The sequence below is a fragment of the Sinohyriopsis cumingii genome, chromosome 17 (assembly GCF_028554795.1).
Source record: "Sinohyriopsis cumingii isolate HCF-2022 chromosome 17, ASM2855479v2, whole genome shotgun sequence".
In the NCBI taxonomy this organism is placed as follows: Eukaryota; Metazoa; Mollusca; class Bivalvia; order Unionida; family Unionidae; genus Sinohyriopsis; species Sinohyriopsis cumingii.
In genome coordinates this window covers 44,163,411-44,189,354 of record NC_142977.1, presented here as the reverse complement: position 1 = coordinate 44,189,354, position 25,944 = coordinate 44,163,411, and the positions used below count along the sequence as shown (strand labels likewise).

Below are 25,944 nucleotides of genomic sequence, written 5' to 3'. Positions count from 1 at the left end.
AATGGGCATATGAATGTAATTACTATAAACAACGTGGCCAATTTGATCTAATTACTCATCTGTACCTCATTCATTTTGACAGAAATTGAACTGCTTCTTTGTTTCTTGTGAGTCATAATATGTGTAGAAAACCCTTAAGTTTTAATGTTTGAGGTTTCTAACATTGGTTCAAAACTGGAATGCAACAGAAGTCGAATTTAAAAAATTCCAAAGGCGGTCGCAATATTTGTTGAGGGACAAATATAATGCGGTGGCCAGATTAAATTTTCTGTTTTGGGATATCTGCTAAACGGTCAGATGTCAGGGCTCTTTACTTATTGGCTGTTATAACAAAATTTATATGCCCAAAAGTCTGATTCATGAGATTTACAACAATAAACTGCATTTATACTCAGATTGATGAATATTGCTGTTAATATTCTATTGAAATAATCGCAGTCCCCATCTTTGTGTCTCAAGTCAATGTATTTTGATAATTGTGATGAATGTCATTCGAATATAATTTTATATTGATGGATTTTTCAGTACAACTAATTCGATCATATTTAAACATTTAAGTTATGGAATATAAACACTATACATTGAGAAGCAATGTGGATCATCTTACTTGTATGACATGATAGTACGAAACCTCGCTTGTTATTATCTCATCACATTAGGTGCCATTGATCTTTGTATACTGTTGGCCAATCCATTAGTCTTAATACGCAATTTTCAACTCGCTTAGATGAACAGACATACTGACCATCGTCCGGCCACTGTCAAATCAATTGTATTCTAAACTTTCTGGTTGGTTTACATCGATTTGATCCCCACTTTGACCAGACTGACTTTCATATGGCAATTTGATTGTATAGTTGTATAATTATGACCCATTTGGATGATCGTGTACTTCGGGTAGCGAACCTGAATTTATATTTGGTGTGATAGATCCACCGCTATTTACTTCCGTTCGTACATCTATCCGTTCTGGTTAAGAGATGATGGAATCTAGAAGTGTGAAAATAATTCAATGGACGAATGATAACAATTCATATAAAGGGAACTCGGTACAGGGTGAATAATTTTCAAATTCATACGCCAGTTTTCCAGCAGGCGACGTAATTCATTACGTTCTGTGTGAAAAATAATGCTGACCGGAGAGAACTATTCTAATACGTCTAATAAGTAATTCAGAATATTCGAATTAGCACGAAAGTAATTTCAAGGACATCAAACTGTATAAATGCTGGAAAACTGATTCAAAAACACCCACTTTAATTTCAAAACAAAAGAAAAATAAACTACAGACCAAAAATAAATTAGATCTCAAGCAGACTATGTCACTTCTTAAGCATTCATAGTTCACTCAAGGCGAAAGTGTTATATCTAAGCAATTGTCTCGCTTATTCATTAGCATATCTGTTGAAAATTACATACATCTGGATAGGCAGACAAAGGCAATCATAGATTGTGTTCGTCTGGTGCCTTGTGATGCAACAAAACCATTGTTATTAAAAGTCCTCAATGGATATTTGCAAGACGATTCACACAAACATGTCCATTCCATTCGCTGGTCAAGAAAAGGGTCGATTAGTAGATGAAATGTTGAGATTATTGGACCAAGGCAGCAAATCTTCTCCCTGGACTGCATTGATAATCAAAGAGATAAGATCTTCCAAAGTGGCAGGTGTCAAGAATAGATTACTACAGGTCAACAGGTTGTCAGGTTTACAACTAAAAGAACATACCCTGCCCGGAGAAAGTACTTGCTGATCCACCGGATGAAATACCACCAAACTGTCCTCCTGAAATTAGTTGAACACAATAATTGTAGCAATTCTGATTTATTCCCTATATACTTAAGTAGTACTATCACAGACTGCGCCTTTCCCACTTGTTTTATGTGGATATATAACAATTTTCACTAATATACCAGCTATGATGTCCTAGAGGAGCTAATGCTTATTACTTTGAGTAAACATGCTTTAATTAAAATAAATATTGGCTACCTTATGTTTTAGGCGATGAAGAACGTTAGGCGTTAAGGAGACTGCAAAACAAAACTCAAAAGCCTAAAATAATGTAATCATATTAGATCCACAATCGGTTTCGATTGGGTTTGGTTGCTTTTCAACAGTACAGTGAGTGCTATTTGATGCCGAGAGTTTTTGTTTTGAGTGTTATCTGATGCCGAAACAATTTGAGTAAAGTGTCCCTACTCAGTGACACACCACGAGAGCCTGTCTGGCTTAATTTGATGGTAGGATTCGAACACGGACCCTCGTGGTCTCGATAATAATCAATAAGCCAATCGGGCTAGTTTCGAAATCCCTCAAAATGAAATTCCTGTTTTCGAATTAGTCTGCAAATGTTGCTGTCTCAAAGATAAGGACGCTTTATGTTCTTATAAAATGATACCTATACACACAATCACACTGCAACAGCAATAAATCTAAAGACAATTAAAGATAAAAGATCCTGTATATAACATAAACACCTTTTAAGGAAATATTATACACGGAAGATGTATACTAATTTTCTATGGTTGTACGTAGAGCAGTGGCCCGATATTGAAGTATATTTTAGTTGAAAGACTATAATAAAAACACAAGTCTGTATTTGCAACGTCTGTAATTTAGTAACGTTTAGTAGCATGCTCGTTTAAGTTTAACATTTTTAGTAATTTTGCACAGACCCATTACATCATCAGATTTTACTTGCATAGTGTAAAATTAGGTTAACGAGTTAAAAGTGTTAAAATAAACACCGATTCGTATACAATTGGTCTGATGCAGCTAGGATCATATTAACCTGCAAGCGGGCATTGATAAGCTATAAATAGTCAACATGATGCGTGTGTGTCCATTTAGCTGGAAAGAGATCTCTTTACGTTGGAGTTTGTCATAATTGTCCTGCATCGTGTTTATATCCCAACGTTTCTTGATTTAGATGCAAACATAAAACATTTTAAGCCTTTTATTTGTGTTGCTTTTATGTTTATTTGACCAAGTCTGTCATCTTTAACATCACACGGGAAAAGTATAAGCAGACCAAGCGTCAGACAGATTGACAAATAGAATAAGGCTTGCCATACATACGGAGAGACAGACAAATAATTACCAGATGTTGATCCTTGGGAGAATGGGTTTGCCCCAGCCTGAGATAGCCCAGTGAAGCCTGTCAAATCTGCCCCTTGAGGTGAGGATTGAGAAAACTGTCCTAAACCTAAAATATTCGATGAAAGACAAATGACAAACAATGACATCTTTGCATAGTGATTCTTATTTTCAGTGTTGTATCATAGGTCGTTTTAAACGGTGGAAATGGATATCTAAAAACAAAGAAACTATATGTAAACTTCTTGTTAAAGGTTTGCTTTTGGTTTAACTATTTTAATTTGTTCATTATATTTCATACATCATTGATAATAACAATCTGATATGTATGCACTGTAGGTTGGGGTATTGACACAAGAACATATACAGAGTCACTGAAGATTCAGTATGCATTCTAAAATATTGCATTTGTGTATGAATGTTTCATATTTCGAGGGTCCGGTTGTAACTCTCCATGTATTAAGAGTGCCACAGAAGATATATAACTAACACTCCATGTATTGACACTGCCACAGACGTATAACTGACACTCCATGTGTTGACACTACCAAAAAAGTATACCTGACACACCATATATGAAAAATGACACAGACGTATAACTGACACTTCATGTATTGACATTGCCACAGATGTATAACTGACACTCCATGTATTGACACTGCCACACACGATGTGTACTGACACTCAATATATTGACACTGTCAAAGAAGATGTATAACTGACACTTCATGTATTGGCGATGCTACAGAAGATCTATAAATAACTCTAAGTTTGCTTTAAAACAAAACCTGCAAGAAACTGATGAAACGCTTTGACGTTTCACAAAGAAATTGATATTAAAAATAGTACATAATTTTGTATTGAAAAGTATGTAATGTAGTATCATAAGTAACACATTACTTATGGTTTAATTTGTGCCATTTCAAACATTATGATCCCATTCCTTCTAAGACTAGAATCTGTAAACCAATAATCTGTAAATTTATTTATATATAAAGCCAGCAATTGAACCATCAACGTGATTTAATGGTAATATTATATATTTAAGCTTTCGATAATAAAGTAAACATGATCACATGTAAGTCTGAAAGATCGAGAATCATTCAATCGTCCATAATTCAAGAAAATTTGGTTAGATGGAGAAACCAGAATAGAAAATTCACCAAACACCATGATAACTGGGGAATAGTGTGCGCAATCACTAAATCATAAATGAAACTTCAAATAATTACAAAGGTTTGTGAAAATCATTACGTTATCGCAAAATAAACGATAAAAGGTACTACATATTTTAAAAAAGATGATATTTACGATACCTAAATTAATGAAATTGCCAGGAAGCTTATACGACATCTATTGTTTTTGTTTATGTAAATAACATCAATTTAGTAAAACTAAATATATTGTCAACTCGTGCTCAGAATTTGACAAATATTTGAAATTTAAAAAGTTTGAATACTAGAATAGAAAAAGAAAAATCATGTGTTGATTTATTCCAATTTATACGTCACTATATCTATCCATTCTTCTTTTACACTTTCAACCATTTTTGAAAATTCAGAAATAGAACTCAGATAGGTGTATACATTTTACACAAGTTTACTTATTATATTAATAACTTCTAAGTATCTATTTTACATTCTCATCTAAATTAAACAATATCGAGCATAATTTGACGGTTATTAACATAAATAACATTTTTTTAAAAAGAATTTTGACCGAAGTCAGACGGTGATAGTCATGCAGTGCAGTTTTATCCGATATATGTAGCCCTCAAACGTGCACTTTGTGGCGACCAATATTGTAGTGACATAAAATATACATTTCAGTAAATTGAAGTTATTTGAGCATGCAATACATTTTCCGCACTTTTACTCTCCTGAAAAAGGTATGGAAAAAATGGGTGACGCTAATACATTTGTAGTGCTGCTGAAGCAATAATCGCGCCACGATTAAACACTGTGAAGAAAAGAATACTTCAAAGGAAAGCCGTTAACGCGAGTGATGAATTGGGCTGTAAACAAACTGGCAAAATAGATAATGCACTGACATAAAATCATGCACTTCATCCGTTTGTGTTAAAATCTGATTTGGAAACAATAAACATAAGATATATATATATATATATATATATATATATATATATATATATATATATATATATATATATATATATATATATATATATATGCGGTAGTTAGGAGTGATTTTATGTCCCAGCAACTCGCATCAGCGAATGGTGTCTTGATGACAAGTACCTCATACAGAAGGTAGATTATGTCATGCTTCGTAGGAAGCCATGCATTGGCTGTGGCTGGTTTTGCTTTCATGCAGGTTTCTCATACTGATGGATACAAGACTGGCTAATCTTTTTGCTATACCTGTATTACGTTTCGTTGGTAATATATTCGAACTCATAAAGTCTGAAAATGGATCAGTAGCAGATACAGAGAACATAACACCTTCACCGTCTCCAATATTTGCGCTTGCAGATGAAAACACATCACGTTCTCTAGATGAATTTGATGCTGAAATATCTCGGATATCAACTTCAGAATTCACCAAGGCAGTCCCTGACAACGGTTTAGATGGCCCAACTGGAAGGCCACCATCAATTGCTTGAGATACTGTGCCCCGGATAGAATCTGTGAAAAGACTTGATCGATCATCCTGGATAATAATTTGACTTGTTAATCTAGATGACGAAGTTCCATTCTCTCCATCTGCAGGCCTCCTTAAACTGAAGGGAGATTGAAAACCTTGCAGAGCAGGCCCCATGGTAGACCCTGGCGTGAATACATATTCTTCTTCGGCAAAGGAAGGCCTAGTCGTAAATCGAGAGGATGTGTCATTTTGTCTAGACTGAAAAATAGACTGGGAAGGAACATCTTGTTGTGTTGATAAATTTGAAAAGACACTGGAAGAAGTATTTCCATTGACAAAATCTATCTGAAACTCAAAGGTAGGTTCACTTGACTCAGCTCGAAGCGACTGATCAAAGTTAGTACCTGGATTACTCGCTGTCAAAGAAACACCCGGGAGGCTTGTTCCCGCTTGTTCGCCAAATGCTCCAAATCCAGAAGACGAGGCTCCCGAGCCCTGGAATTGGGCGTCGAAAGATGATTGAAACTGACCGCCAGCGCCTGATTATAAGAATATATTAGTTAATCATTCGAAATGCCTATAGTCTACTGTTTTTGTAGACTCAAATCAATATTCATCATTCTACATTTGTACAACAAAATTACATATCGAACTGAATATAATATAGAATAATAAAAATAAAATTTCATGGTACGATTACAAAAGTTGGAACGTGTACACCTACATTCCAATCGGAATTTCAACACATTTTTGCAATTTAATTAACATGATGCATAAAATTCAGACTGCGAGACTGTTGTCCAACTAGTATCGTAATAAAACTTTCACAAAATAATATTTAGCCATACTCAAGCACTTATCGGCTTCTTTTAAATCCTGGTAGAAAATGTTTTATCAACAAATTTAGATACAGTACTGTATAATAAAAACTGTTATATAGGTTGCTTGTTAAGAACAAAGGAAGATGTCGAATATGGTATAATTAGTTAGTTTTCTGTTCTTTAAGATTAATAAATTGATTCATCACAATAGTCACGATCTGAGATAGGATATAGCATTTATGCTAAATGTCTCCTCCACACTACCACTTCACATGCAATTAACCCAATACAGAGAATAAAATAGTATAGCAGTATGTGGCTCATGCAGAACTGAAGTAAATTTGCACAGCTAGATATTCTTGTTAAAAAGACTAATGCATTCTGTAAAATAAATAAATAACGAAATAAATAAATAAAAGGTACGTGAAGTCAAATATATGCCTAAACATGTAATTCAGATATGTACTTCAGAAAATGCAATTTCTTTATGACAGACAGCATACGTTACCTCGTGCAATAAAGGATTGAAATTGTCTATGAATTATCGTGAAATGTCTAGCAATAATAATATGTTGCCTAAATGATAAATTGAAAAAGATGATTTCTCCAAACGTTTCTTTCCTGAAATTTCGCTGAGAGGGGGCCAGAACAAAAAGTAAAAGTTATTGCGCATCTCTATCAACCATATACCTGCCTAAAATAATTAAGTACAATCCTCTAAAAGGTGCGGGAGCAGAAGCGACAACGAATCTGATTGCAAAATAGATATTCTTTTCAAATATGTTTCAAGACATTCCGAAATAACGTGCCAGAGCTAGAAAGGTAAACAATATCCCACAAGGTTTCAAAAACTCCCCAAGTGACGTGTGCGGAGAGACAATGATGAACGCAATGCAGTGGTTGCTTCCATGCAAGTACAAGATAAGTTCAATCGTAATTAAAAAGCACATTGTAGCTCATGAAAGCATGTTAACACAAGCTCAACTTCAAATCATAGGTTTGGTACTGCGCTCGGAACTAATATGCAGATCACTGTAAATCAAAATGCAAGCAGCTTAAAACCAGCAACAAAGCTAAAGCTGATGACCGCTTAATTTGTTAATATAATTTCACAGAAAAGAAAATCGGGCATTCAAAGGTACGTTATTTCCGGATGTAGTCATGCAACTTTTATGCCAGATAGACCACCGTCTTGTGAATTTATAACTTTCAATTAACTTAATTTTTTGTATGCAGAGATAATTCGCATCAGCTTAAAATTTGTCATCAGTTGTGAAAAATAGAAGCGAAGCTGGGCATGATTTTGGTGCTCGTGTTGTCTTTTTAAAAGCACTTTAGAAATGCACACCTCCTGGAAGATCCTGGAACTGCGAAAAATCCGTAGGAAAAATACTTGAGGAGACACCCCCTTGTGAAGTTTGTGATCCACCGAGCTGAGTGAAAGTCAAGCCACCTATGTATGGTAAAATTAAGCAAACATCATGAAGTACACTGAAACATTCAGCAGAACAGACCCAGCGTTTCCACCTGAACAAAGTAATCATGTCAACTAATGTACATATATAAAAATACAAAACGTATGATTACATGCAAAAGCGCGAACCAGTCGACACACGGATGTAAATTTAATAAGACACTAATATATGCCTACATGTAAGCATCCAATTATAACTAAAGACAAGTAAAATTCACAAATAGCACGTCATACGTGTCAGTCGCTCATATCCTCGCTCAATCGGAAATTTACAGTGGCAAAGAATCTTTGCGCTTATCAAAAATATATATTTCCTAGCGGAATAATTAATGCCTAAAAGTATTATAATAAAACTTGATACCCGGAAATCTAAGGAAAAAGCTTTCGTAATCGAAGGTTGCCACCCATTACTCCAAAGATATTGCAATTAATAAAACATGGAACCCAAGAAATAGCAACTTGCTCATTTACATCCATATAATAGGGGGCTCGCCAAATATATTTATAAAGATAAGTGCCTAACAGCAGTGAATTTACTATATCAGAAACCAAAATTCTCAAAATTTGACTTAACCAAAAAATATATGTTGTTTGTTGTTGTTTTAGGGTTTATGGCCATTTTTCAGCATACGATAGGCTATACATGGCGGCCAGTATTAATGGTGGAGGAAGAACCAGGGAAAACCCCGGAAAGAACCACCGACCCACGAGAAGCTACTGGCAAGCTTTCTCACATACCCACATGGCTGAATCCGAGACTCGAACCGGCGCAGACAGAGGTGAGATGGCAGTGATCCGTAACGGACAGCGCTTTAGACCACTAGGCCACTCGCGGCCCCCCAAAAATATATATTTAAAAATCAATCAGAACACATTATTAACAACTGTGACATGTGATTTGAGGTAAATATCCAAATATCCGGCTGTACTTATTGGCCTTTCATGCACGGACACATCGCGACTTTCTTTCTTCATCCAGTATGTTTACATGAAATTGAAACGAAAACATTTGCCTGGTGCAACTTGTCGTTCATCAACAGCGAATATGAACCACAAATATTTAAATCTAACAACTTGCACATATACTAAAATTTAATCATAAACATTTATAATAGACGGTTCGCGAGTAAAGTGCTGGTCATAAAAGGCGGTGTATTATATATTTAGATGTATCCCCCATTTTTGCATAACCAAGAAAGTTCCAGTGATAAGTAAGCTCGATTTAACAGTGCACTGATTTTTAAGGTAACGGCCAGTCTGATTGATTTTCTTGATGACTTAAATTATGTTTGATCAATGAAATACTTGGTTTATTGTAGCCCTATGGTATCTCTGTATTCTGTAACTCCACTATGGTTAAAACTTTACTGTACAACTGGCCCTCTTGACTGCGTACGGAGAAGTTGGAACATGAGTATTGATTATAAAATATGCCTGATGAAAGTAAGTCCTAAAATTCTGTCATATTACTATTTCGTCATAAAAAAGGAAATTGTAAGATTATCTGTCATATTTTGCATTTAAAAAAGGTAGGGTTTATATTCTTACATTTGTTTCCATCACTGACAAATAAAACAACGATCTATATATCTAACTTCGAATGTTTGATCTTATTTCTTCCTATCCCACTGCACAAATCTTTGTTATAAATATCGTCAACGCTACGAACGTAAATATGCAGCATCTACGCCCTTTCAAAGAAACTTTTAAAATGCATCTCTGAAGACAATATATAGACTTTGCGTAGTTTTGACAAACGTAGTAGAAACAATTTGAAAGGGCTTACATTAGTGATTTCATATTTGCTTTAATATTTAACTAGATCAATGGAAGCACCTGGATTATTTAGTATTGTCTAATCTTGTAGCTGCTAATTAAGTGCATTCATGACGAAATAAAATGGTAAAACGAAATAAAAATACAATTAGGTACGCCAGTTTAATTTACAAAAAACCAAATTATATTATTTTTGAGGGGCTTCTACAGACTACTATTTACTGACGAGAATAACAGAAAACAAAGATTTCACCGTAAAGGCTGAATCGCATACCAAACTGTTGTCCTGATGGTTGCCCGCCTTGCTGACCAAATGATGGAGCCGTTCCTGCTCCAAACTGACCCTGAAATCCCGCTCCAGGTTGTGCCTGACCACCTCCAAATGGATTCTGGGCACCAAATCCTGATGCATCGAACCCGCCTGCTGCTTGGCCCCCTAATCCAGTGCCACCCTGTTGAAAACCTTGTGTTCCACTCGGGCTCTGAAAAGACTGACCGGGAAATATTTGGGAACCTCCTTGTCCACCTGTCCGAGTTCCAAGGCCTTGCTGACCAAATGATTCAAACCCTTGTTGCCCTGCACCATTTTGCCCAAACGAACCAACAGAACCACCAAATGGACCTCCCAGGCCAAGGTCTGCTAAAGTGGTACCTGGACCCATTTGCTCAGAGAAGCCAGCTCTTGTTACTGTGGGACCTCTGGAACGGTCTGCTGGTATTCGTACTGAAAGAAGAAAAACAATCTAAATTCTGGAAGAGTTATATAGATGTAAATTTCTCACTCTTATGATTTTATCGGATTTTCAAATCAAATGAATACCCCTACGACTTTAAATAAAACGAATATAATAATGTTTAATCAAAGTTTCCTAACTCCTAAAAGACCTTACTTAGACGGAGTTAAAGGGAAGGTCACAAAAGAGGAGTTTCGAAAGCCACCTGATCCGAAAACATTCAAGAACTAAAGGATTTTGACATTGCTAGAAACATGTCTATAATCCAGTTAAATGCAGAAGCAGATTGCGAACATCCTCACCGGCTTATGCTCTTTGGTGAGGTGAAAAGGAGTGAGTGACCAAGTAGGTCATTAATAATTAATGAATTAATGACTTATTTTATCAGCCGTCTACCTGACAACTTGACAAGTGAAATCTGTGAAATGTATTATAATTATAAATGAGCTATTGTTTCTACAAAAAGTAAAGAATGTTTCAACCTCTTGCTTGAGCTAGATGTTCTACTGTATCCCTAATTGGTCTGCTTGTTACTTTCGCAATTTCCCCTTTCGATTAATTACGTGTTAAAACTCAGCTATGCACTGATCTACACTTTTAAACCATATTATATTCATTGAATCATAGATATGCCGTATGTTCTATAAGATTACGAAATGAATCGTAATATTCCATCACCTTGAATTCAATACAATATATATAGACCAAGAAGAGAAATCAGCACCGAAACAGAAAGATAGCTATACAAATCATGTCAAACATGCAAAGCTGTCAAATCGTCCACACAAACCTCTAACACGACGATTTGCATCCACCCACTTGTGATCAGATTAGAGAGGCAGGGGAGAAGTTAGGAGGTAAGGTAGAAAGAAGGACATTAGACCATCAGTGTCAGGAAAAATATGCTTAGGAACCTATTGTCAGTTTCACCATCACATTGTCTTCTACAAGTAAACAACATGCACGAACCTTTGTCTTCATTTCTCATAAATCGCTAACTTACTCGTGATGGGTTGAAACTGATCGCCTCCTGTTGTACCTGATGCAAAAGATCCAGCTCCCCCAGCGCCACCCTGGGCAAAGCCTCCAATGCCCTGTTGCTGAAATATGTTTCCTCCCATTCCTGCACTGGGGAATGAGGATACACTCCCTCCCTGTCCTCCCTAAAATGAAAAAGGTAGGGAAACTAAAAATAGTTCAGAACCAAGTCATGATGGTATGCATGGTTAACGGTATAGCTCTTCTCGTGCCTGAGGACTGTGACGGTAAGGTAACTACAACAAGTAAACCAATGTAGGAAAACTATTGTTGGAGTCATTTTATCTCGGATGATCGGGTGGATATCAAAGTAAATGTTCTTTAAATACAGGACATAAGTTAAACAACGCCAATATAATTTTTAATAACGCATGCATTATTTTACCTGGAAATAAGCTTGTTTTGGTTCATTGCTACCAACAAAATATGTCATTCAAATGTTATTTCAGATAGCAAACTTTCGTTGGAAAATTCCATCTGACATCTTATTGCTAGTCGATTAATTAGAAGTATGTGACACGAAAATGTTACACTAATGGATGTTTTCGATAAATGCATTTGTCGTTCCTGCTCAGTAGAGGAAGTGTAATGAAATAAACATTTCATTGCTAACCAAATTTAATATTAATTTCATACTTAGAAATGCGATATTTTTCAGCTTGGAACAACTGAGTCGAGGTAATGCAAACATTTATTATAAATAAATGTGGACTGCAGATTGATGGCAAAAGAAACTGTACAAAACGAAGACATGATAAAAACACACTTCAGTTACAAAAAGAATATATCTTGACAATAATGCCAAGTAACGGTGATTTGTTCCTGTAAAATAAACGATGAATTAGGACGTTAGTTGATTCTTATTAAAAAAAATAAAGTTGTCTTCTTAAAAAAATAAAGTTGTGACTTCTATCAACAACACTAACATCGTTTATAAGAGAGCAAATACATACAAAAGAAAAGCAACATACTTAAAGTCATTGGTATGGTAATGCCAATTCATTGTGGCAATGTTGCGACATGGAAGTGGGGACACAACGTTTTGCAAAGTAAACGCTAATAACGATTTAAATGCTGGCACACACTGGCGCATGGCGGTTGAAGTTCACACAACACGTATATCATTTTCATAAACTGTTCATTTTGATTCACAATGACCGGCATCATAAAACGTTATGAATACGCGGCAATGCCAAACCAATGCACATATCATCGCACAGGAAGCAGAAGTGACGTCATATAGCCACTACTTACGAATCCTGCAAATCCTCCAGCTCTGGCGTCGCGCAGTGTGTTAATTACGCCAGTTGGTGCCAGTTGCACGGGCGCTCCCGACGTAGGGTCAATGAATTGTGCGTCCGGACCGGCTCCAAATATACCACCTAGGCCGAGACCCTGTAGTATAGATACAACTTTGTATGTACCCACGCTTCACATATTTAACATAAAAATAATGCATATTTACGTTGGTTTATCAGGGCTAACTAGTATCTTTACTCAAGATGTTTGCTAAAATTCAATAATGATTCAGTCGCATTATGTCACGTTGATGAAGCAGAGTTTTTACAAGCATAAACTAGAAAGTGTGATGGAAAGATTCTATACTATCGTTCCAACGTTCTTAATACAGCATCAGAGTTGGTATATGTCACTTTAACCTGCACGTGTAATTCTTAAATCTACCACGATACGGCCCTGATCATGTTCAGCGTGATTTCAACCATCTAGTGCCGCCAAACCCTTTGAAGGTAGAAAACTATCAAAATACTCCTTTGCTGTCAAACTATAAAAAATATAGTTTTTCTCCCGGTTTCCAAACCAGACACATAGTTTGTTAACTATAGATATTAAAGAACAAGTTACTTTGTGGAAGTCATTTTTATTCTTCCAGTCACAGTGACCTTGACCTCTGAACTTTTGAGACCGAAATCGGTAGGGTTTTTATACCAACAGCAATCCGACCATAACGCGTCATAGCTTTAGGTGAAAGGCAACTCGAATCATTGTCAGGAAACGAAATGTGGTGACAGACGGACGGAGGGCCGGTCGGACGAACGGATGAAATGACTGTTGGACAATATAAGACCATAATATGCTCCGCCTTTTCAAACGGTGTATTAAACGTAAAATCAATTTTTGGAGAAATCAAATCAGCCTACCACCATGTGCCATTGAATAGAAATATAGTGGGATTTTAAGAAAAACAGCGCAAAACAGAAATATGAATTTCTACTTATTTTTTAAAAAAACTGTAAAATATATAAATAAATTACCGTCTATTTTAGATGTATGTGATATTTCTATGATAAATTACGACTATAAAGATTTAGTTATGTGTTCTACTGATTCTATGTATTTAAATGAAATATTTTTCATATTCTGCCTTTGATGAAAGAGAACCGTTTGATTTTGCTTCTGCAAAATGATTTCGAACTTGCCTGGCATGAAGTTTATAGCTTCAATTTGACCAAAAGAAATGAATTAATGATTAAAGTGTGTGTGTGTGTGTGTGTGTGTGTGTGTGTTATCTATATTTAATTTGCTTTGGTTATGAGTTGATTTCAGTTTATTTTCTATCATTATTTGCTGTTATAATGTTACACAATGTTGGGCATGAACATGTAAAAAAATGAGTTGATTTCTGCCTAACCCAAACTGACTTTTTAATTTTATTCCTTGTAAACAACTAATAGTTAAATTACTCTCTATCTGTATGGGATCAAACATCAGTATTATTATTGACAAAAGAAGTAAATATGTGACAGTTTTGGAATTTCCTAAGTGAATTATACATAATCCAGTTTATTGTTTTGTAAACATCATAATCATTCTAGAAGATTATTTTCCATTAGTTAATGTGTTGTTTTTAGAAAATGCCAATTGTGATTCGAGGTCAAGCAGACAACTATATAATCTTGCAACTTGTGAGGACCTGGTCATTCGTGGTTTAAGTTTTAGCAGACTCAAGTTGTACGTGTGCAGTATTTTCGGGCTTGAATCTTTTTCTTCAAGGTACTGAATTCAAGTTAATATTTTATTTGGAAATACAGACGTGCTCTGATAAAATTCTTGGATAAAGACATTCAATGCAGTTTATACTGAATTCAACCCTGGAATTATATTACTGTCATTCTACAAAAGACTATTGACACATCAACACTATATAAGCTATAACAGACACGTCATCTCCTTCAGCTTTTTTTATTTCTTCGGGACTTGAACTGAGTTTTATTTTGGACATTTACATTATTAAGACATGTGTATACAATTCTTGGATATTTTGGGACTTAATTTGCAAAACCGTAAGTTCTTTTTTTCTTCTTATTTTCACTTTATATTCCATGAAAATAAATTATATTTGTTAAATTGTACAAAACGTGTTGTCTTTCACTCTTTTCTGTTACTTATTTTAAGGGCATAGACTCATAACAGGTGCTACATTATGGTGATATAAAACACAAATAGTTGGTGGCTAAATTATACATAATTATCACAAGTCTCAGCATTAAATATTAACTTTCAGTGTTTCAGGATCAGATATGAACTTAATAGTGTTTCATACGTCTATACTAACGGTAAATAATATGGGATACATTTTAATGCATACATGAATATATAAAGGACATGTCCGGTAGCAAGGCACAATAAACAACTGTACATATATTTTAATATCACCTTTAGTGACGTTAGATGATCGATATACTGTAATTTTGGGAGACTGGGATTGGCACTTACTTCGTACGGGTTTGTCTCCCGTTGTCAATGTTGGTCCCAATTGGTATGTTGGTCGCTGTGTTTTGGACTCTTTTAAATCCTCTTACACTAGTTAACATAGTATTCTTTTTCTGAGATAAAGAGTTAAGTTCTGTTGTGAATATTTTCACAGCAAATCTCCAAATATAGCGTAATTCCACAGAATAGCTACTTATTCAAGTGCAAATCGTAATTCGCTCGCCATTTTGCTTTTGAGCGTTACTAAGGTCTTGTTAAGTATCATTTGAACTACTCGTGCGTTTCCCTCGAGTGCTTACGACAAATGGGTCTCAATGGTATAAATAATGTACCAGTCATGTGTCGTGTTCTGGTATAGAGCAATAGGTTACTGCGGTTGTATGTGCAAATATGAACGAGTTTTTCGATGGTTACTGCACGACCTGTGAGCGTAGAGTATCCATCATATTTTTCCATACAAATGCAGTAATCTTTTTATTATATACTCATTTTCTTATTCTACCTAAGGTTTAATTATACTAACCACAGTAAAAGAAACAAAGTAATTGAATTTATGCTGTATTCAAAATAAAAAACGTAGATTCATCAATACACAACAATATTATTGCGCACATAGCACCGTCCCAGGGAAATTTGAACTCCGTCGCATGGAGTTTGTTTCTATGTTAATCCAACTCAGTTCTGCGAGTCTGCGAGTCTGATTATGATGGAACTGATTATCTGGTCAATTCAGTGTAGTAAGGAGAATGGATTACATCTGGAAATGTAGGCTGCTCTAAATTCTAGTAAAGTTTCGATTTGCATCAGGTTTTGCAGGATATGTTGGTCGGATTTAAAGAACTAAGAAAGTACAATCTGAGGAAATTCGAGATGCATACGTATAAGTATAGTTATTAGCATTGTTGATACCGGCTAAAGAAAAAGTGATTGTGCCCTGTCACTTGCATCTCTCTTTTGGAGGCACCCACAGTGATGACTGGGTTATTGGCTCTGAGGCTCTTAGGTTCCTATCCAAACCATCAGTTGCATTTGTTTCTTGAGTCTAGTATTTTGACAGCCTTGTAAAATGGTACGTCTGTGATAGATATGCGATAGTCTTTGGCCTCATTATGCTTTTCTAAGCTATATTGTTAGAGCCTAGAGAGCACTCGTCGTCGTCTATTTGCAAAAAGATATAAATATTCTCTTAAATAACTGTTTCAATACTCAGAACCATGTTTTCAATTACTGCTTCTCTCACGTTTGTTGCTGACTTTGCGAATATAACGTTCGTTTGTTTGCTTGTTTTAAAGGTTCGGTTCTGAAACAGTGAACTCTTCGACATCATTAGCTGTATCATCTATAGTTTCAAACGGACGAAACAAGCTGATTTGGTTCATTCACAAATTTAATCAACCAAAGACTAAATCGTCAACTACACGAGTGTACATGGTTTGTTTATAAAGCAGTTCCTAAATCACTATACTATATATAGACACATGTGTCGTGGACGTGCGTGCAATATGAATGTGTTATGTATCGTAAAATACTGCACAATTGTGACAATGTAAAATTAACGTAGACAAAAATGAACATATAATAAGAGCAAATGCTACTACTATAGAGCTCACAATAGTGCAGCAAACATTCATACTATATAATACTCTAAATGATATAAAATAAATATGTAATATGTTCTTCACCGTTGGAGATTCATGTTCCGTAGAATTAATCTTGTTAAGCGACAGCAGCACTATCTACCTGGTTGCATTCGTCTCTATTGACTCGATAGACAAAACAATCTATTATACAGTATTGTTCAATATTACTGTATAAATTCCATTAGTGAAATGTATCAAAGTGTCAGCACTGTTACTGTGGTAAATAGCTAAACATTTATAGAAGGGAGCGTCCATAGAAGTATTTCTACTAGGAGTATTCATTATATGCATATTAACTTTAAGCGATATTTAGTTTGCTGTAAGGAAGCAAAGCAATGCTATATTTATATTTCAAAGTATTAGTACGTTCTGTAATATAATAGTACCACATTATTTTGAAAACACATCAGAGTGGCATCATTTTTAATGCGTTTTATAATTCATTTTGTTTTTGGTTGTACTCTTTCCTGATAAATACATTTCTCATATTTTCAGAGAATATTTTGTTATTGTGTGTTACTAACTTTATACTGAAACACGCGTCATCTACATGTATCTAAACAAAGAATTATATGTGTACTTTATAAGGAAAAGAATATATAAAACATAAATTCATTCGTACACATTTCATAATAATAGGATTTGGACTGGAATGTTACAATTTTACTCTTGATACATTCATGCACATTGCAACTATTAATTTTTTAATATTACTTTAGTTTAAATTTTTAAACTTAAATTGGTCATCTGTTTGGCGATTAAAAGCCCAATTTCACATCAAGTCAAAGCTGGCCTTGCGCCTAAGGAAAGCTCGGGATGTTATATATAATATCTAAGCGTTACATGGTGTATACTATTCTTAACTAAATGGACACGTCATCATGCTACATAACTTGTCACAACTAATATACTGTCGATCCGATCTTCACCATCGAGCAAACCAGCGTCGTGAAGACAAATACGGTTGGTTGATAATGTATTTCTTAGAAACGTATAGAGAACGACGTCTTTAGAAGTGAAAAGATTAGAAGTGGACAAGAAAGCCTATTATATTACAATCAGCTTTTCGGTATGTTATGTGAAGCGCGCTGCTTAGTAATGCCTTACGGCAAGATAAAAGTGTCATTAAAATCTGTCTTAAAATGGCATTAATAGGATCGATTTACTTTTTGTTCCTCATCCTTACAAAAGGCGGCATGACACATCGTAAAGGGATCCTATGTACTACTCGTTTTTATTCATTTACAAATGTACCAAAAATAAATAGCTTTAACAATTTTTCAGACATATCGCTACGATGTCTGCAGTGTGGCAGCTTATAGTGATGCCTAGCACTGGAGCATCATGTCGCAGACATGTAGCATGATGTCCCACCCAGTCACATTATACTGACACCAGGCCGACATCTTAATCATGAGCAACAAGCGAGGCAGCTGTTAGTAAAACTGTTGTAAGTCTTTGGTATGGCTCGGTCGGGGATCGAACCCACAACCTCCCGCAGCCGAGGCAGACGCTCTAACCACTAGGACATCGGAGCGGTCAGATCCGGAAATGGTTCACATACTTTTCTCTTCCAATGAACTCAGCCTCTGGGTTAGTCCTATGAATACTACATGCGATATATTATCTAGTGACAATTAAATTTGTGCAAAGTTTGATTTAGAGTTACAGAGAAGCAAGAACACAGATGGGAGAGCGAAAGGCATTCCTCTTCAAATCAATATAACCAATAACTAAGGCACAGGAACAAAATACGCAACATAACACTACTTTTGAGACTAAGCATAACATAAATGTTACTGTCCAAACGTTAATGTTGTATCACAAATTCAAACACAGATGGACCAATCTATCACATCACAATGCTAAGTTCAATCGATCACATCACAATAAGACCAATCGATCGCATTGCAATGTTAAGACCAATCGATCGCATCACAGTGCTAATACGTTAAGCTATGTAAATGGCCTTGTAATAATAATTTGCACAGCCACGCGAAGCTACGTTTAATGGAACTCACCACGTTTGCTTATTGCTTGGTGGTGTGACTTCTCTAAGTACTTTATGGACTAGAGCTCTGTTTCAGATGCTTTGCTCTGAAGTAAAACATTTGCAATAAGGAACCAGAAACGACAGTGCACAGCTGCCGTCTGCTGCATTAATGCGTGGATGAGCGGACTTCCATCGAAATGACTTCAGTGCTATTAAGCTGTTACGGGGGGGGGGGGGGAGTGCCAGAACTCGAGTATGCGAAGTATATCAGATTCAAGTACTACTGTTTTGAAGATTATTATGCCATGTTACAGAGATAGATTTTCACACTAACAACGATTCTTCTCTTCAAGTTTTCAAAGTGGCAATGATCGGTCAATGTCTACTGAAAAAGTAAATGTGCAATTTAGAACCAATGACGATTCATTCTGTCATTGTCTGATTTAAGGTCAAAGGTACTGATTCAAACATTTTGTAATTAAACGTTAAAATCACCGCATTCTACGAAGAGTGATAGAAACTGAATGAATGTCATGTCCTCGTATTTTTATTACTTTGGCACTTGGGGCGAATCATCGACTTGTTTTGCTTTTTTGTCCTATTGTTTTTCATAAACTATTCTATAAATGTTCTCCGTGTATATACTAAAACCAATTTATTGAGGTTAATCAAAACTTCATGAAACATTACACGATTCTGAATGTCCTGATTGGGGCAATATATACATATACCAAAGAACATTCATCTCTCAAACCCTATTGAAAAAGAGTGCCGCAAGATTATTCGATAAGGTTCTAATAAAAGACTGAAAATCTGGAAGGAAGTCCAATTCTTGGTACCAGCATGTGAACGTACGCGTTCATATAAAAATCCCAATTTATTACTACGTAGCTAAGACATTCTATAATCTATTTCACTGGATTGTAAACAATGAGAGATAGATAAACACACAGGTGAAAACACATAAGAACATATGATTGATTGATTCTATTTTTACGGCACATCAGCATGATTAGGCTATTTAACGCCATACAAAATGTTATATGTAGTGTTATCTAAAAGTGGTTAAATGTTTCTTATCAACCAACGATATAAAACCAAAGAGCTGAAAGTAAAACGAAGGATGGAAACTGTAATAAATAAAGCTTCTCAATCAACGGGGAATGTAAATGGTGTATCTTAATGATGACAGATGAAAAGGTATTGAATGTAAGGGACGGTATATACATTACATAAAACGTCTCAGCGTTATGGCATAAAAGTTACAGTTTAGAATAAATGTTTACTTCGTTTAAGAATTCTAGAATACAACTTACGTTTATTGCATCCAAACATTCCTTCAGTACAGATCGCGCGTGGGTTGCAGCTCGAAACCACTCTGTCATAAAGTGCTTAACAGTCAATGGTTTATTGCAAGTAACGCACTCTGCTGGGTCTTCACCTTTTAGTATGTGGGAGTGGGTTATATAGGTATGACCAATTCGAATTCTTGCAGTGACTACCTCCTCTCTACGGATGATTCTGTAGGAAGGAGTCCATTCTCCTAGGGCTGGCTTGATTGCATGAAGTTTGTTAGTCACTGCATCTCTCCATGATGCCTGCCACTTCTGACGTAAGGACTTTTTATACTAGGTTTAAAATCAGTGTGCGGTACTTTAAAATCAGATGGTTCGAGGCATATGGCCAATTTAGCAGCACGATCTGCTTTTTCACTCCCATTAATACCAGTTTGGTTGGGTAACCAACGGTATATTAGATTGTGGGAAATACTCAACTCTGTATTTTTTACGAGAATATTGGTCAATAATGGGCTATCCAGTTTTCTATTGTGTAGTGACTGAAGTACTAATAACGCGAGTCGGAGAAGATGATGCTATTTAAAATACGTTTGTTTTCGATATAATGCAGAACAAAGTCTATTGCTCTTATTTCGGCAGAACAAAATTGATGTACCATTTGGCAAGCGAGCTTATGTTCTGTGTTTTTTCACAAACGAAGGCTGCAGCAGCCTTTTCCTCATCCTTTGTTCCATCAGTATAAATTCTTGTGTAGTTTTTAAATATTGTGGAACATGGTCAGGTTAGTCTCAGATTTTTGTCAACCGTGTAACGAAAAAAAATACTTTTGGTTATTAAGTACGCAGTGAGGTGTTTCGGAGATAGACATTTTCTGATTCTAGAAAGATCAACTTTGGTACTGTCAAGGATGGGTGATATTCTAATGCCAAACGAAGGTCTGGCGTTTGGTTTATTTTCGTATAGGGTTTTGTACTTGGGTTGAAAAACAGACTAAAAAGCAGGATTTCAGAGGATTTTCTTCTTATTTCAGAGCATATTCCGCGGAAAGAACGTCTCTACGATGTGATAAAGGTAGTTCATTCGCTTCAGCGAGGAGGCTTTCATACGGTTATGTCTTAAATGCTCCCAGAGCGAGTCGTATTGCTTGCTGATGGATTAGATCAAGCATTTTCAAATACGACTTTTCTGGCTGAACCATAAACAACGCAACCATAGTCTAGTTTGGATCGAATAAACGTTCTATACAAATTGAGGATACATTTTCTATCAGCACCCCAGTCAGTGTGCGCTAATACGTTAAGTAGATCTAGAGATATTAAGCATTTAGCTTTCAAGTTATTTAGGTGTGGAATAAAAGTCAGTTTTCTGTCAAAGATAATACCTAAAAACTTTAATGTTTCCTCAACAACTGGATTAGGTGTTCCTTCAAGCGTGAGTTTAGGTTCATCGTGATGTCATCGTAACTGACAGAAATGCATACATACCGTTTTCTATTTCAAGAATTTGAAACCATAAGAACACATACAAACATATAAAGACAACACAGGGAAGAGAACAAAGTTTCCACCATTTCATCCCAAACCCTAACTCAGTCACACACACACACACACACACACACACATTTATAATCACATTCAGCTCTGTAGTGGAAGTCTTTCTCTTCGTTCATATACTTCCACAGAACAAACTTTAGGCAAGACGACAGAAAGTATACGGACCTTTTAAATCCAAGTTATGATTGAAATCTAAAGACACCAATAAAATAAGACAAATATAAAAGAATGAATTCAGTCGTGTCTGTCGTATGGATCACATCGTAATTAACTATAGCATGTTAAGTTTCGACGTCGAGATGACTGTATTGCCATCTGTCATACGAAAACGGAAGCTAATATCAGATAGGGTACTTTAATCTAGAGGACACATATAATCTACCATACGTAGGTGGGCAAGATAGGGAAATTTAACCCCAGGCGATTTGATTTGTGTCAGGCACGAGGCCTGCAAGGTCTCTATTTGCAAATCTTACTTCTGGTTAAATTTCCTCTTCTGTTCACATGCGTGGAGAAGATTCTTCTTTTAAGAAACGCATGCAATTGTTATTCTTACAACATTTTAGAATATTAATATAATTTGTATCCTTGAAGCAATACAGTATTCGTTTGTATGACGTGATGTCATAACCTTTGCAAGGTATGTGAACCTATCTTTCTCTGGGGCAAGGTTAATAAAATCCTTGATGCGTTGGCATATGGTAAGGAAACTAGTCCATATGGTCACAATTTCGCTTCAAACACGAGGCTTTGCCAGCGTCTGGCGCAAATGTTTGACCTGCATGGGTTGTAGTTTCTACACTACACTGAAGCATAATGAAGAATTCCATTTTTCACATTTCTAAACGACAAAAATGAGGGTTGAATCAAATGGCTTATTGTGAATACGGATGCAACTGTCAAACAGCAAAACCATTCAATGAAATTTCCTAACATTAAAATAGATCGTAAAGACCAAGTCTACACTGAAATATTCAGTATCAAACATTTAGTGACGTTAGCGCACTTTAGCTTGCAAAGAACGGTGGTTGAAACGGATATGGTAATAGCAAAATAACGCGTCCAAACTGTTTACTGCACATAGCCTGCGCAATGATACAAATGTTAACAGATCCAAACAAGGACCACTCTTATTCATAGAATTACTCAAGGCATGCAAAAATAAAATGAAATAATCATCGAATCGGGTGTTATCAAGAATTGATATACTCTTCACAATAAATAACTAGATTAAGAATGTTTAAAACTTAATTAGAACAACGGCTTCTGCACGAACTTATACTAAAGAAGACGTACATGTGCGAAACGGCCTGTTTGTGGGCACTTAACTTCAAGCAATGCTCACTTTAGTAAGAACGTGTTGTTTATCCGGATTACTGTTTAAACATGGTCACGTGATAATGGAAATCTGAAATCGTTTGCTACTTTGTTTGTACTTTGCTTGCAGTAGACTGTCAAAATAGTGCACCAGTTAGGACAAACGTCACGTGTGAAATAGGATAGAACTATTCTGCACTGGTTGTCTACGCTCCAAACACGATCACACACATATCGGAATATAAGAAATAGTAATAGGATGAATTTTAAAATCCTTCTTGACAAAATATTCTTTGTAGATATCAACAAATAATTGAGAAAAAGGACACATGATACAGAACAGATGAATTGTAAATGAGGTAGAAATTATCTCGGTTTTGACATCTATGTTCAGTGCCCACGTAATAAGACAATCTATCGATGGAGTAAAGTTTTACATTTTAAATCATTCTGTCAATGCATTGGCATAGTATGACGTGTGCCTTAAAACCAATTTATTTCACGTATCTGGATGATTTCAATTTTCGAATCATTTTATTTCCGTTTCAATGGCGAGACACTGAAAGCCGTAATAGATATCCAACCGTGATTGTCGGGCATAAGGATATTTTTCTATTTTCGATGCCGATAACATCAATCTCAATAAACATTATGGCATGAATGATTCATGCAAATATGTTAATCTTAGTTTACTTACTTGTGCAACCATTCTTTGCGACTGGATATCTCTATTTGTGTTAAAAGTATCCGTAGATATAAATTGCACTGGCTGCCTGGTCATTTGGGCACGAAACTGTGTCCTAGGGTCTGAACCAAAAGATCTGCCATTACCCTGGTCAAGAATTTTCCAAATGCTATCTTTAAGTCATATTTAAAGAGACCCATTTATTGCGTACTCAGAAAATGTTAATGTAATAGGACTATTACATTATGGAGTGTATGAGAGATGAAGTATTCGAAACCACTTTATTTGATGATGTTATAAATAGTTGTTTATCAAATTGTTCATATATCCTTTACATATAATTCAAATACATAGTCGGTTGCAAATCTTTGATACTGACAAGCTTATACAAAGAAATACAAATACACAGTCAGGTCCAAATCTTGTATACTGGCTAGCTTACAGAGAGGAATGTAAATACACGGATCCAAATATTTGATACTAAACTACAAAGAAGATTACAAATACACAGTCAGGTCCATATGTTTTCATACTAACCATCTTAAAGAGAAGACATTCAAATACATCGTCAAGTACAAATCGTTTTATACTGGCTAGCATACAGAGAGGAATACAAATACACAAGCAGGTCAAAATATATGACAATAACTATCATAAAAAAGGACTGCCAATAAATTGTTTTTCCAAATCTTTGATACTGGCTAGCTTACTTAGAGGAATACAAATAAACAATCCCGTCTACGTCTGTGATACTGGATATCTTAAAAAGTGGAATACACATACAGTCATGTCCAATAATTTAAACAGAGGAATATTTATCGTACTTCAAAGGACATGATATTTTGCTGTAGTTTTTTTTATGTATAACATCTATTTTCGAATGAGAGCTGGTTCTAAATCAGTATCATCAATTATACAGGACTTTGCTAGATATTATTATTAGAGATCAATCTGAGTTTTGGAAAATATTTTCTTCACTACTTTCATAAATGTTCATGAAAACTTTCAAAATCAATATGAACCATAATTGAAATCTACACCTCATGTAAAGAGAAAAAGAAGTTATGACCGTGACTTCCGAAAGCAGTGGTATAGCAGACAAATGTATCAGAAAATGTATTATAGCGAGAAAAAACAAGTATGCACAAAGGAGCCGTTATTCAAACTAGCGTTTAGAAAATAACAGGAAAAATAGAGTTATTACAACAAGACATTTCTCACGAATAAACGCATAAGCGAGAAGATGCCTATATGACTTTTATAACCTTGTGTTGAAAGCGATATGTGTGACCCACCCCCACACCCCACTGTGCTAGCTACAAAGTATGACCACTGTAGCGTTTCACACTCTTTTTAATTATGTTTTGCAATAGTGATTGAGATGAATGACTTAGAAAATCAACAAAATAAATGTGATTCATGTCATCTTTATAAAACATATATCGTCGGTCACTCGGTGTCAAAATATTATAATTTTATCCTATAAATACGCAACTTTACTATCACCAAAGATACATTAGATTGATGTTATCGATACATAATGGATAGCTAAAAAAAGAAGCATTTATGCTTATGTAATTCGTTTTTAGGTTAATCCACAAGAGAACAATAAAAGCGTTCAACTTACTCTTCTTTGTCTCAAATTCCTGGACAGTCTGACGAAATCTATGGCCCCCTCGGGGTCAGTCTCGGGCTGGATCATGAGGGGTTCCCCATCATTCCCGTTAAACAAACCATCACCCTATTATCAATTCATCATTACGATGCAGTTTTGTGTGGTGTATACATGCCTACTTAGAAACTGGTAAGCTAAGCGGAATCTTTTACAAGATGAACGCATCATAATCACAACACCAGTGCAAATATAAAAAACCTACTTAAGATTTTATATTTACCATATTTTTTATTTTAAGTACAGAAAACAGAAAACTTATTAAAACTGATTTTAACCTCTTCCAAATTAATTTGGGATAAAGTCAGATATCTAAACGCAACTTTTAAACCCTTTTCACCATTTGAAAAATATTCGATTTTATTTAATGGGCAATTTTTATTCTTGCTGTTGTTGTTGTTATTGTTATTATTAGTATTATTATTATTATTATAAAACTTCGATCCATAACATAAATAAAAAGAATCAGTAGGTTCATACAATTTATCCAACATATTAAAATGGTTACA

General features: G+C 35.4%; 1 protein-coding gene across 9 annotated transcripts in view; it reads right to left on the bottom strand.

Annotated features, from left to right (window-relative positions):
* The window catches only part of LOC149778530 (uncharacterized), a 71,126-nt gene that overhangs the window by 17,499 nt on the left and 27,683 nt on the right, over positions 1-25,944 (bottom strand). For 3 of the 9 annotated variants that reach the window (XM_089939403.1, XM_089939405.1, XM_089939406.1), the window contains 9 exons: positions 25,391-25,504; positions 23,776-23,910; positions 12,800-12,940; positions 11,511-11,670; positions 10,048-10,497; positions 7,872-7,976; positions 6,107-6,241; positions 3,103-3,207; positions 1,731-1,787 (listed from right to left, as the gene is read on the bottom strand). In XM_089939403.1, the coding sequence (XP_089795529.1) occupies positions 1,731-1,787; positions 3,103-3,207; positions 6,107-6,241; positions 7,872-7,976; positions 10,048-10,497; positions 11,511-11,670; positions 12,800-12,940; positions 23,776-23,910; positions 25,391-25,504 (1,402 nt within the window). The remainder of the gene's footprint in view (positions 1-1,730; positions 1,788-3,102; positions 3,208-6,106; positions 6,242-7,871; positions 7,977-10,047; positions 10,498-11,510; positions 11,671-12,799; positions 12,941-23,775; positions 23,911-25,390; positions 25,505-25,944) is intronic. The other 6 variants (XM_089939408.1, XM_089939410.1, XM_089939409.1 and 3 more) reach the window with 4 other exon arrangements.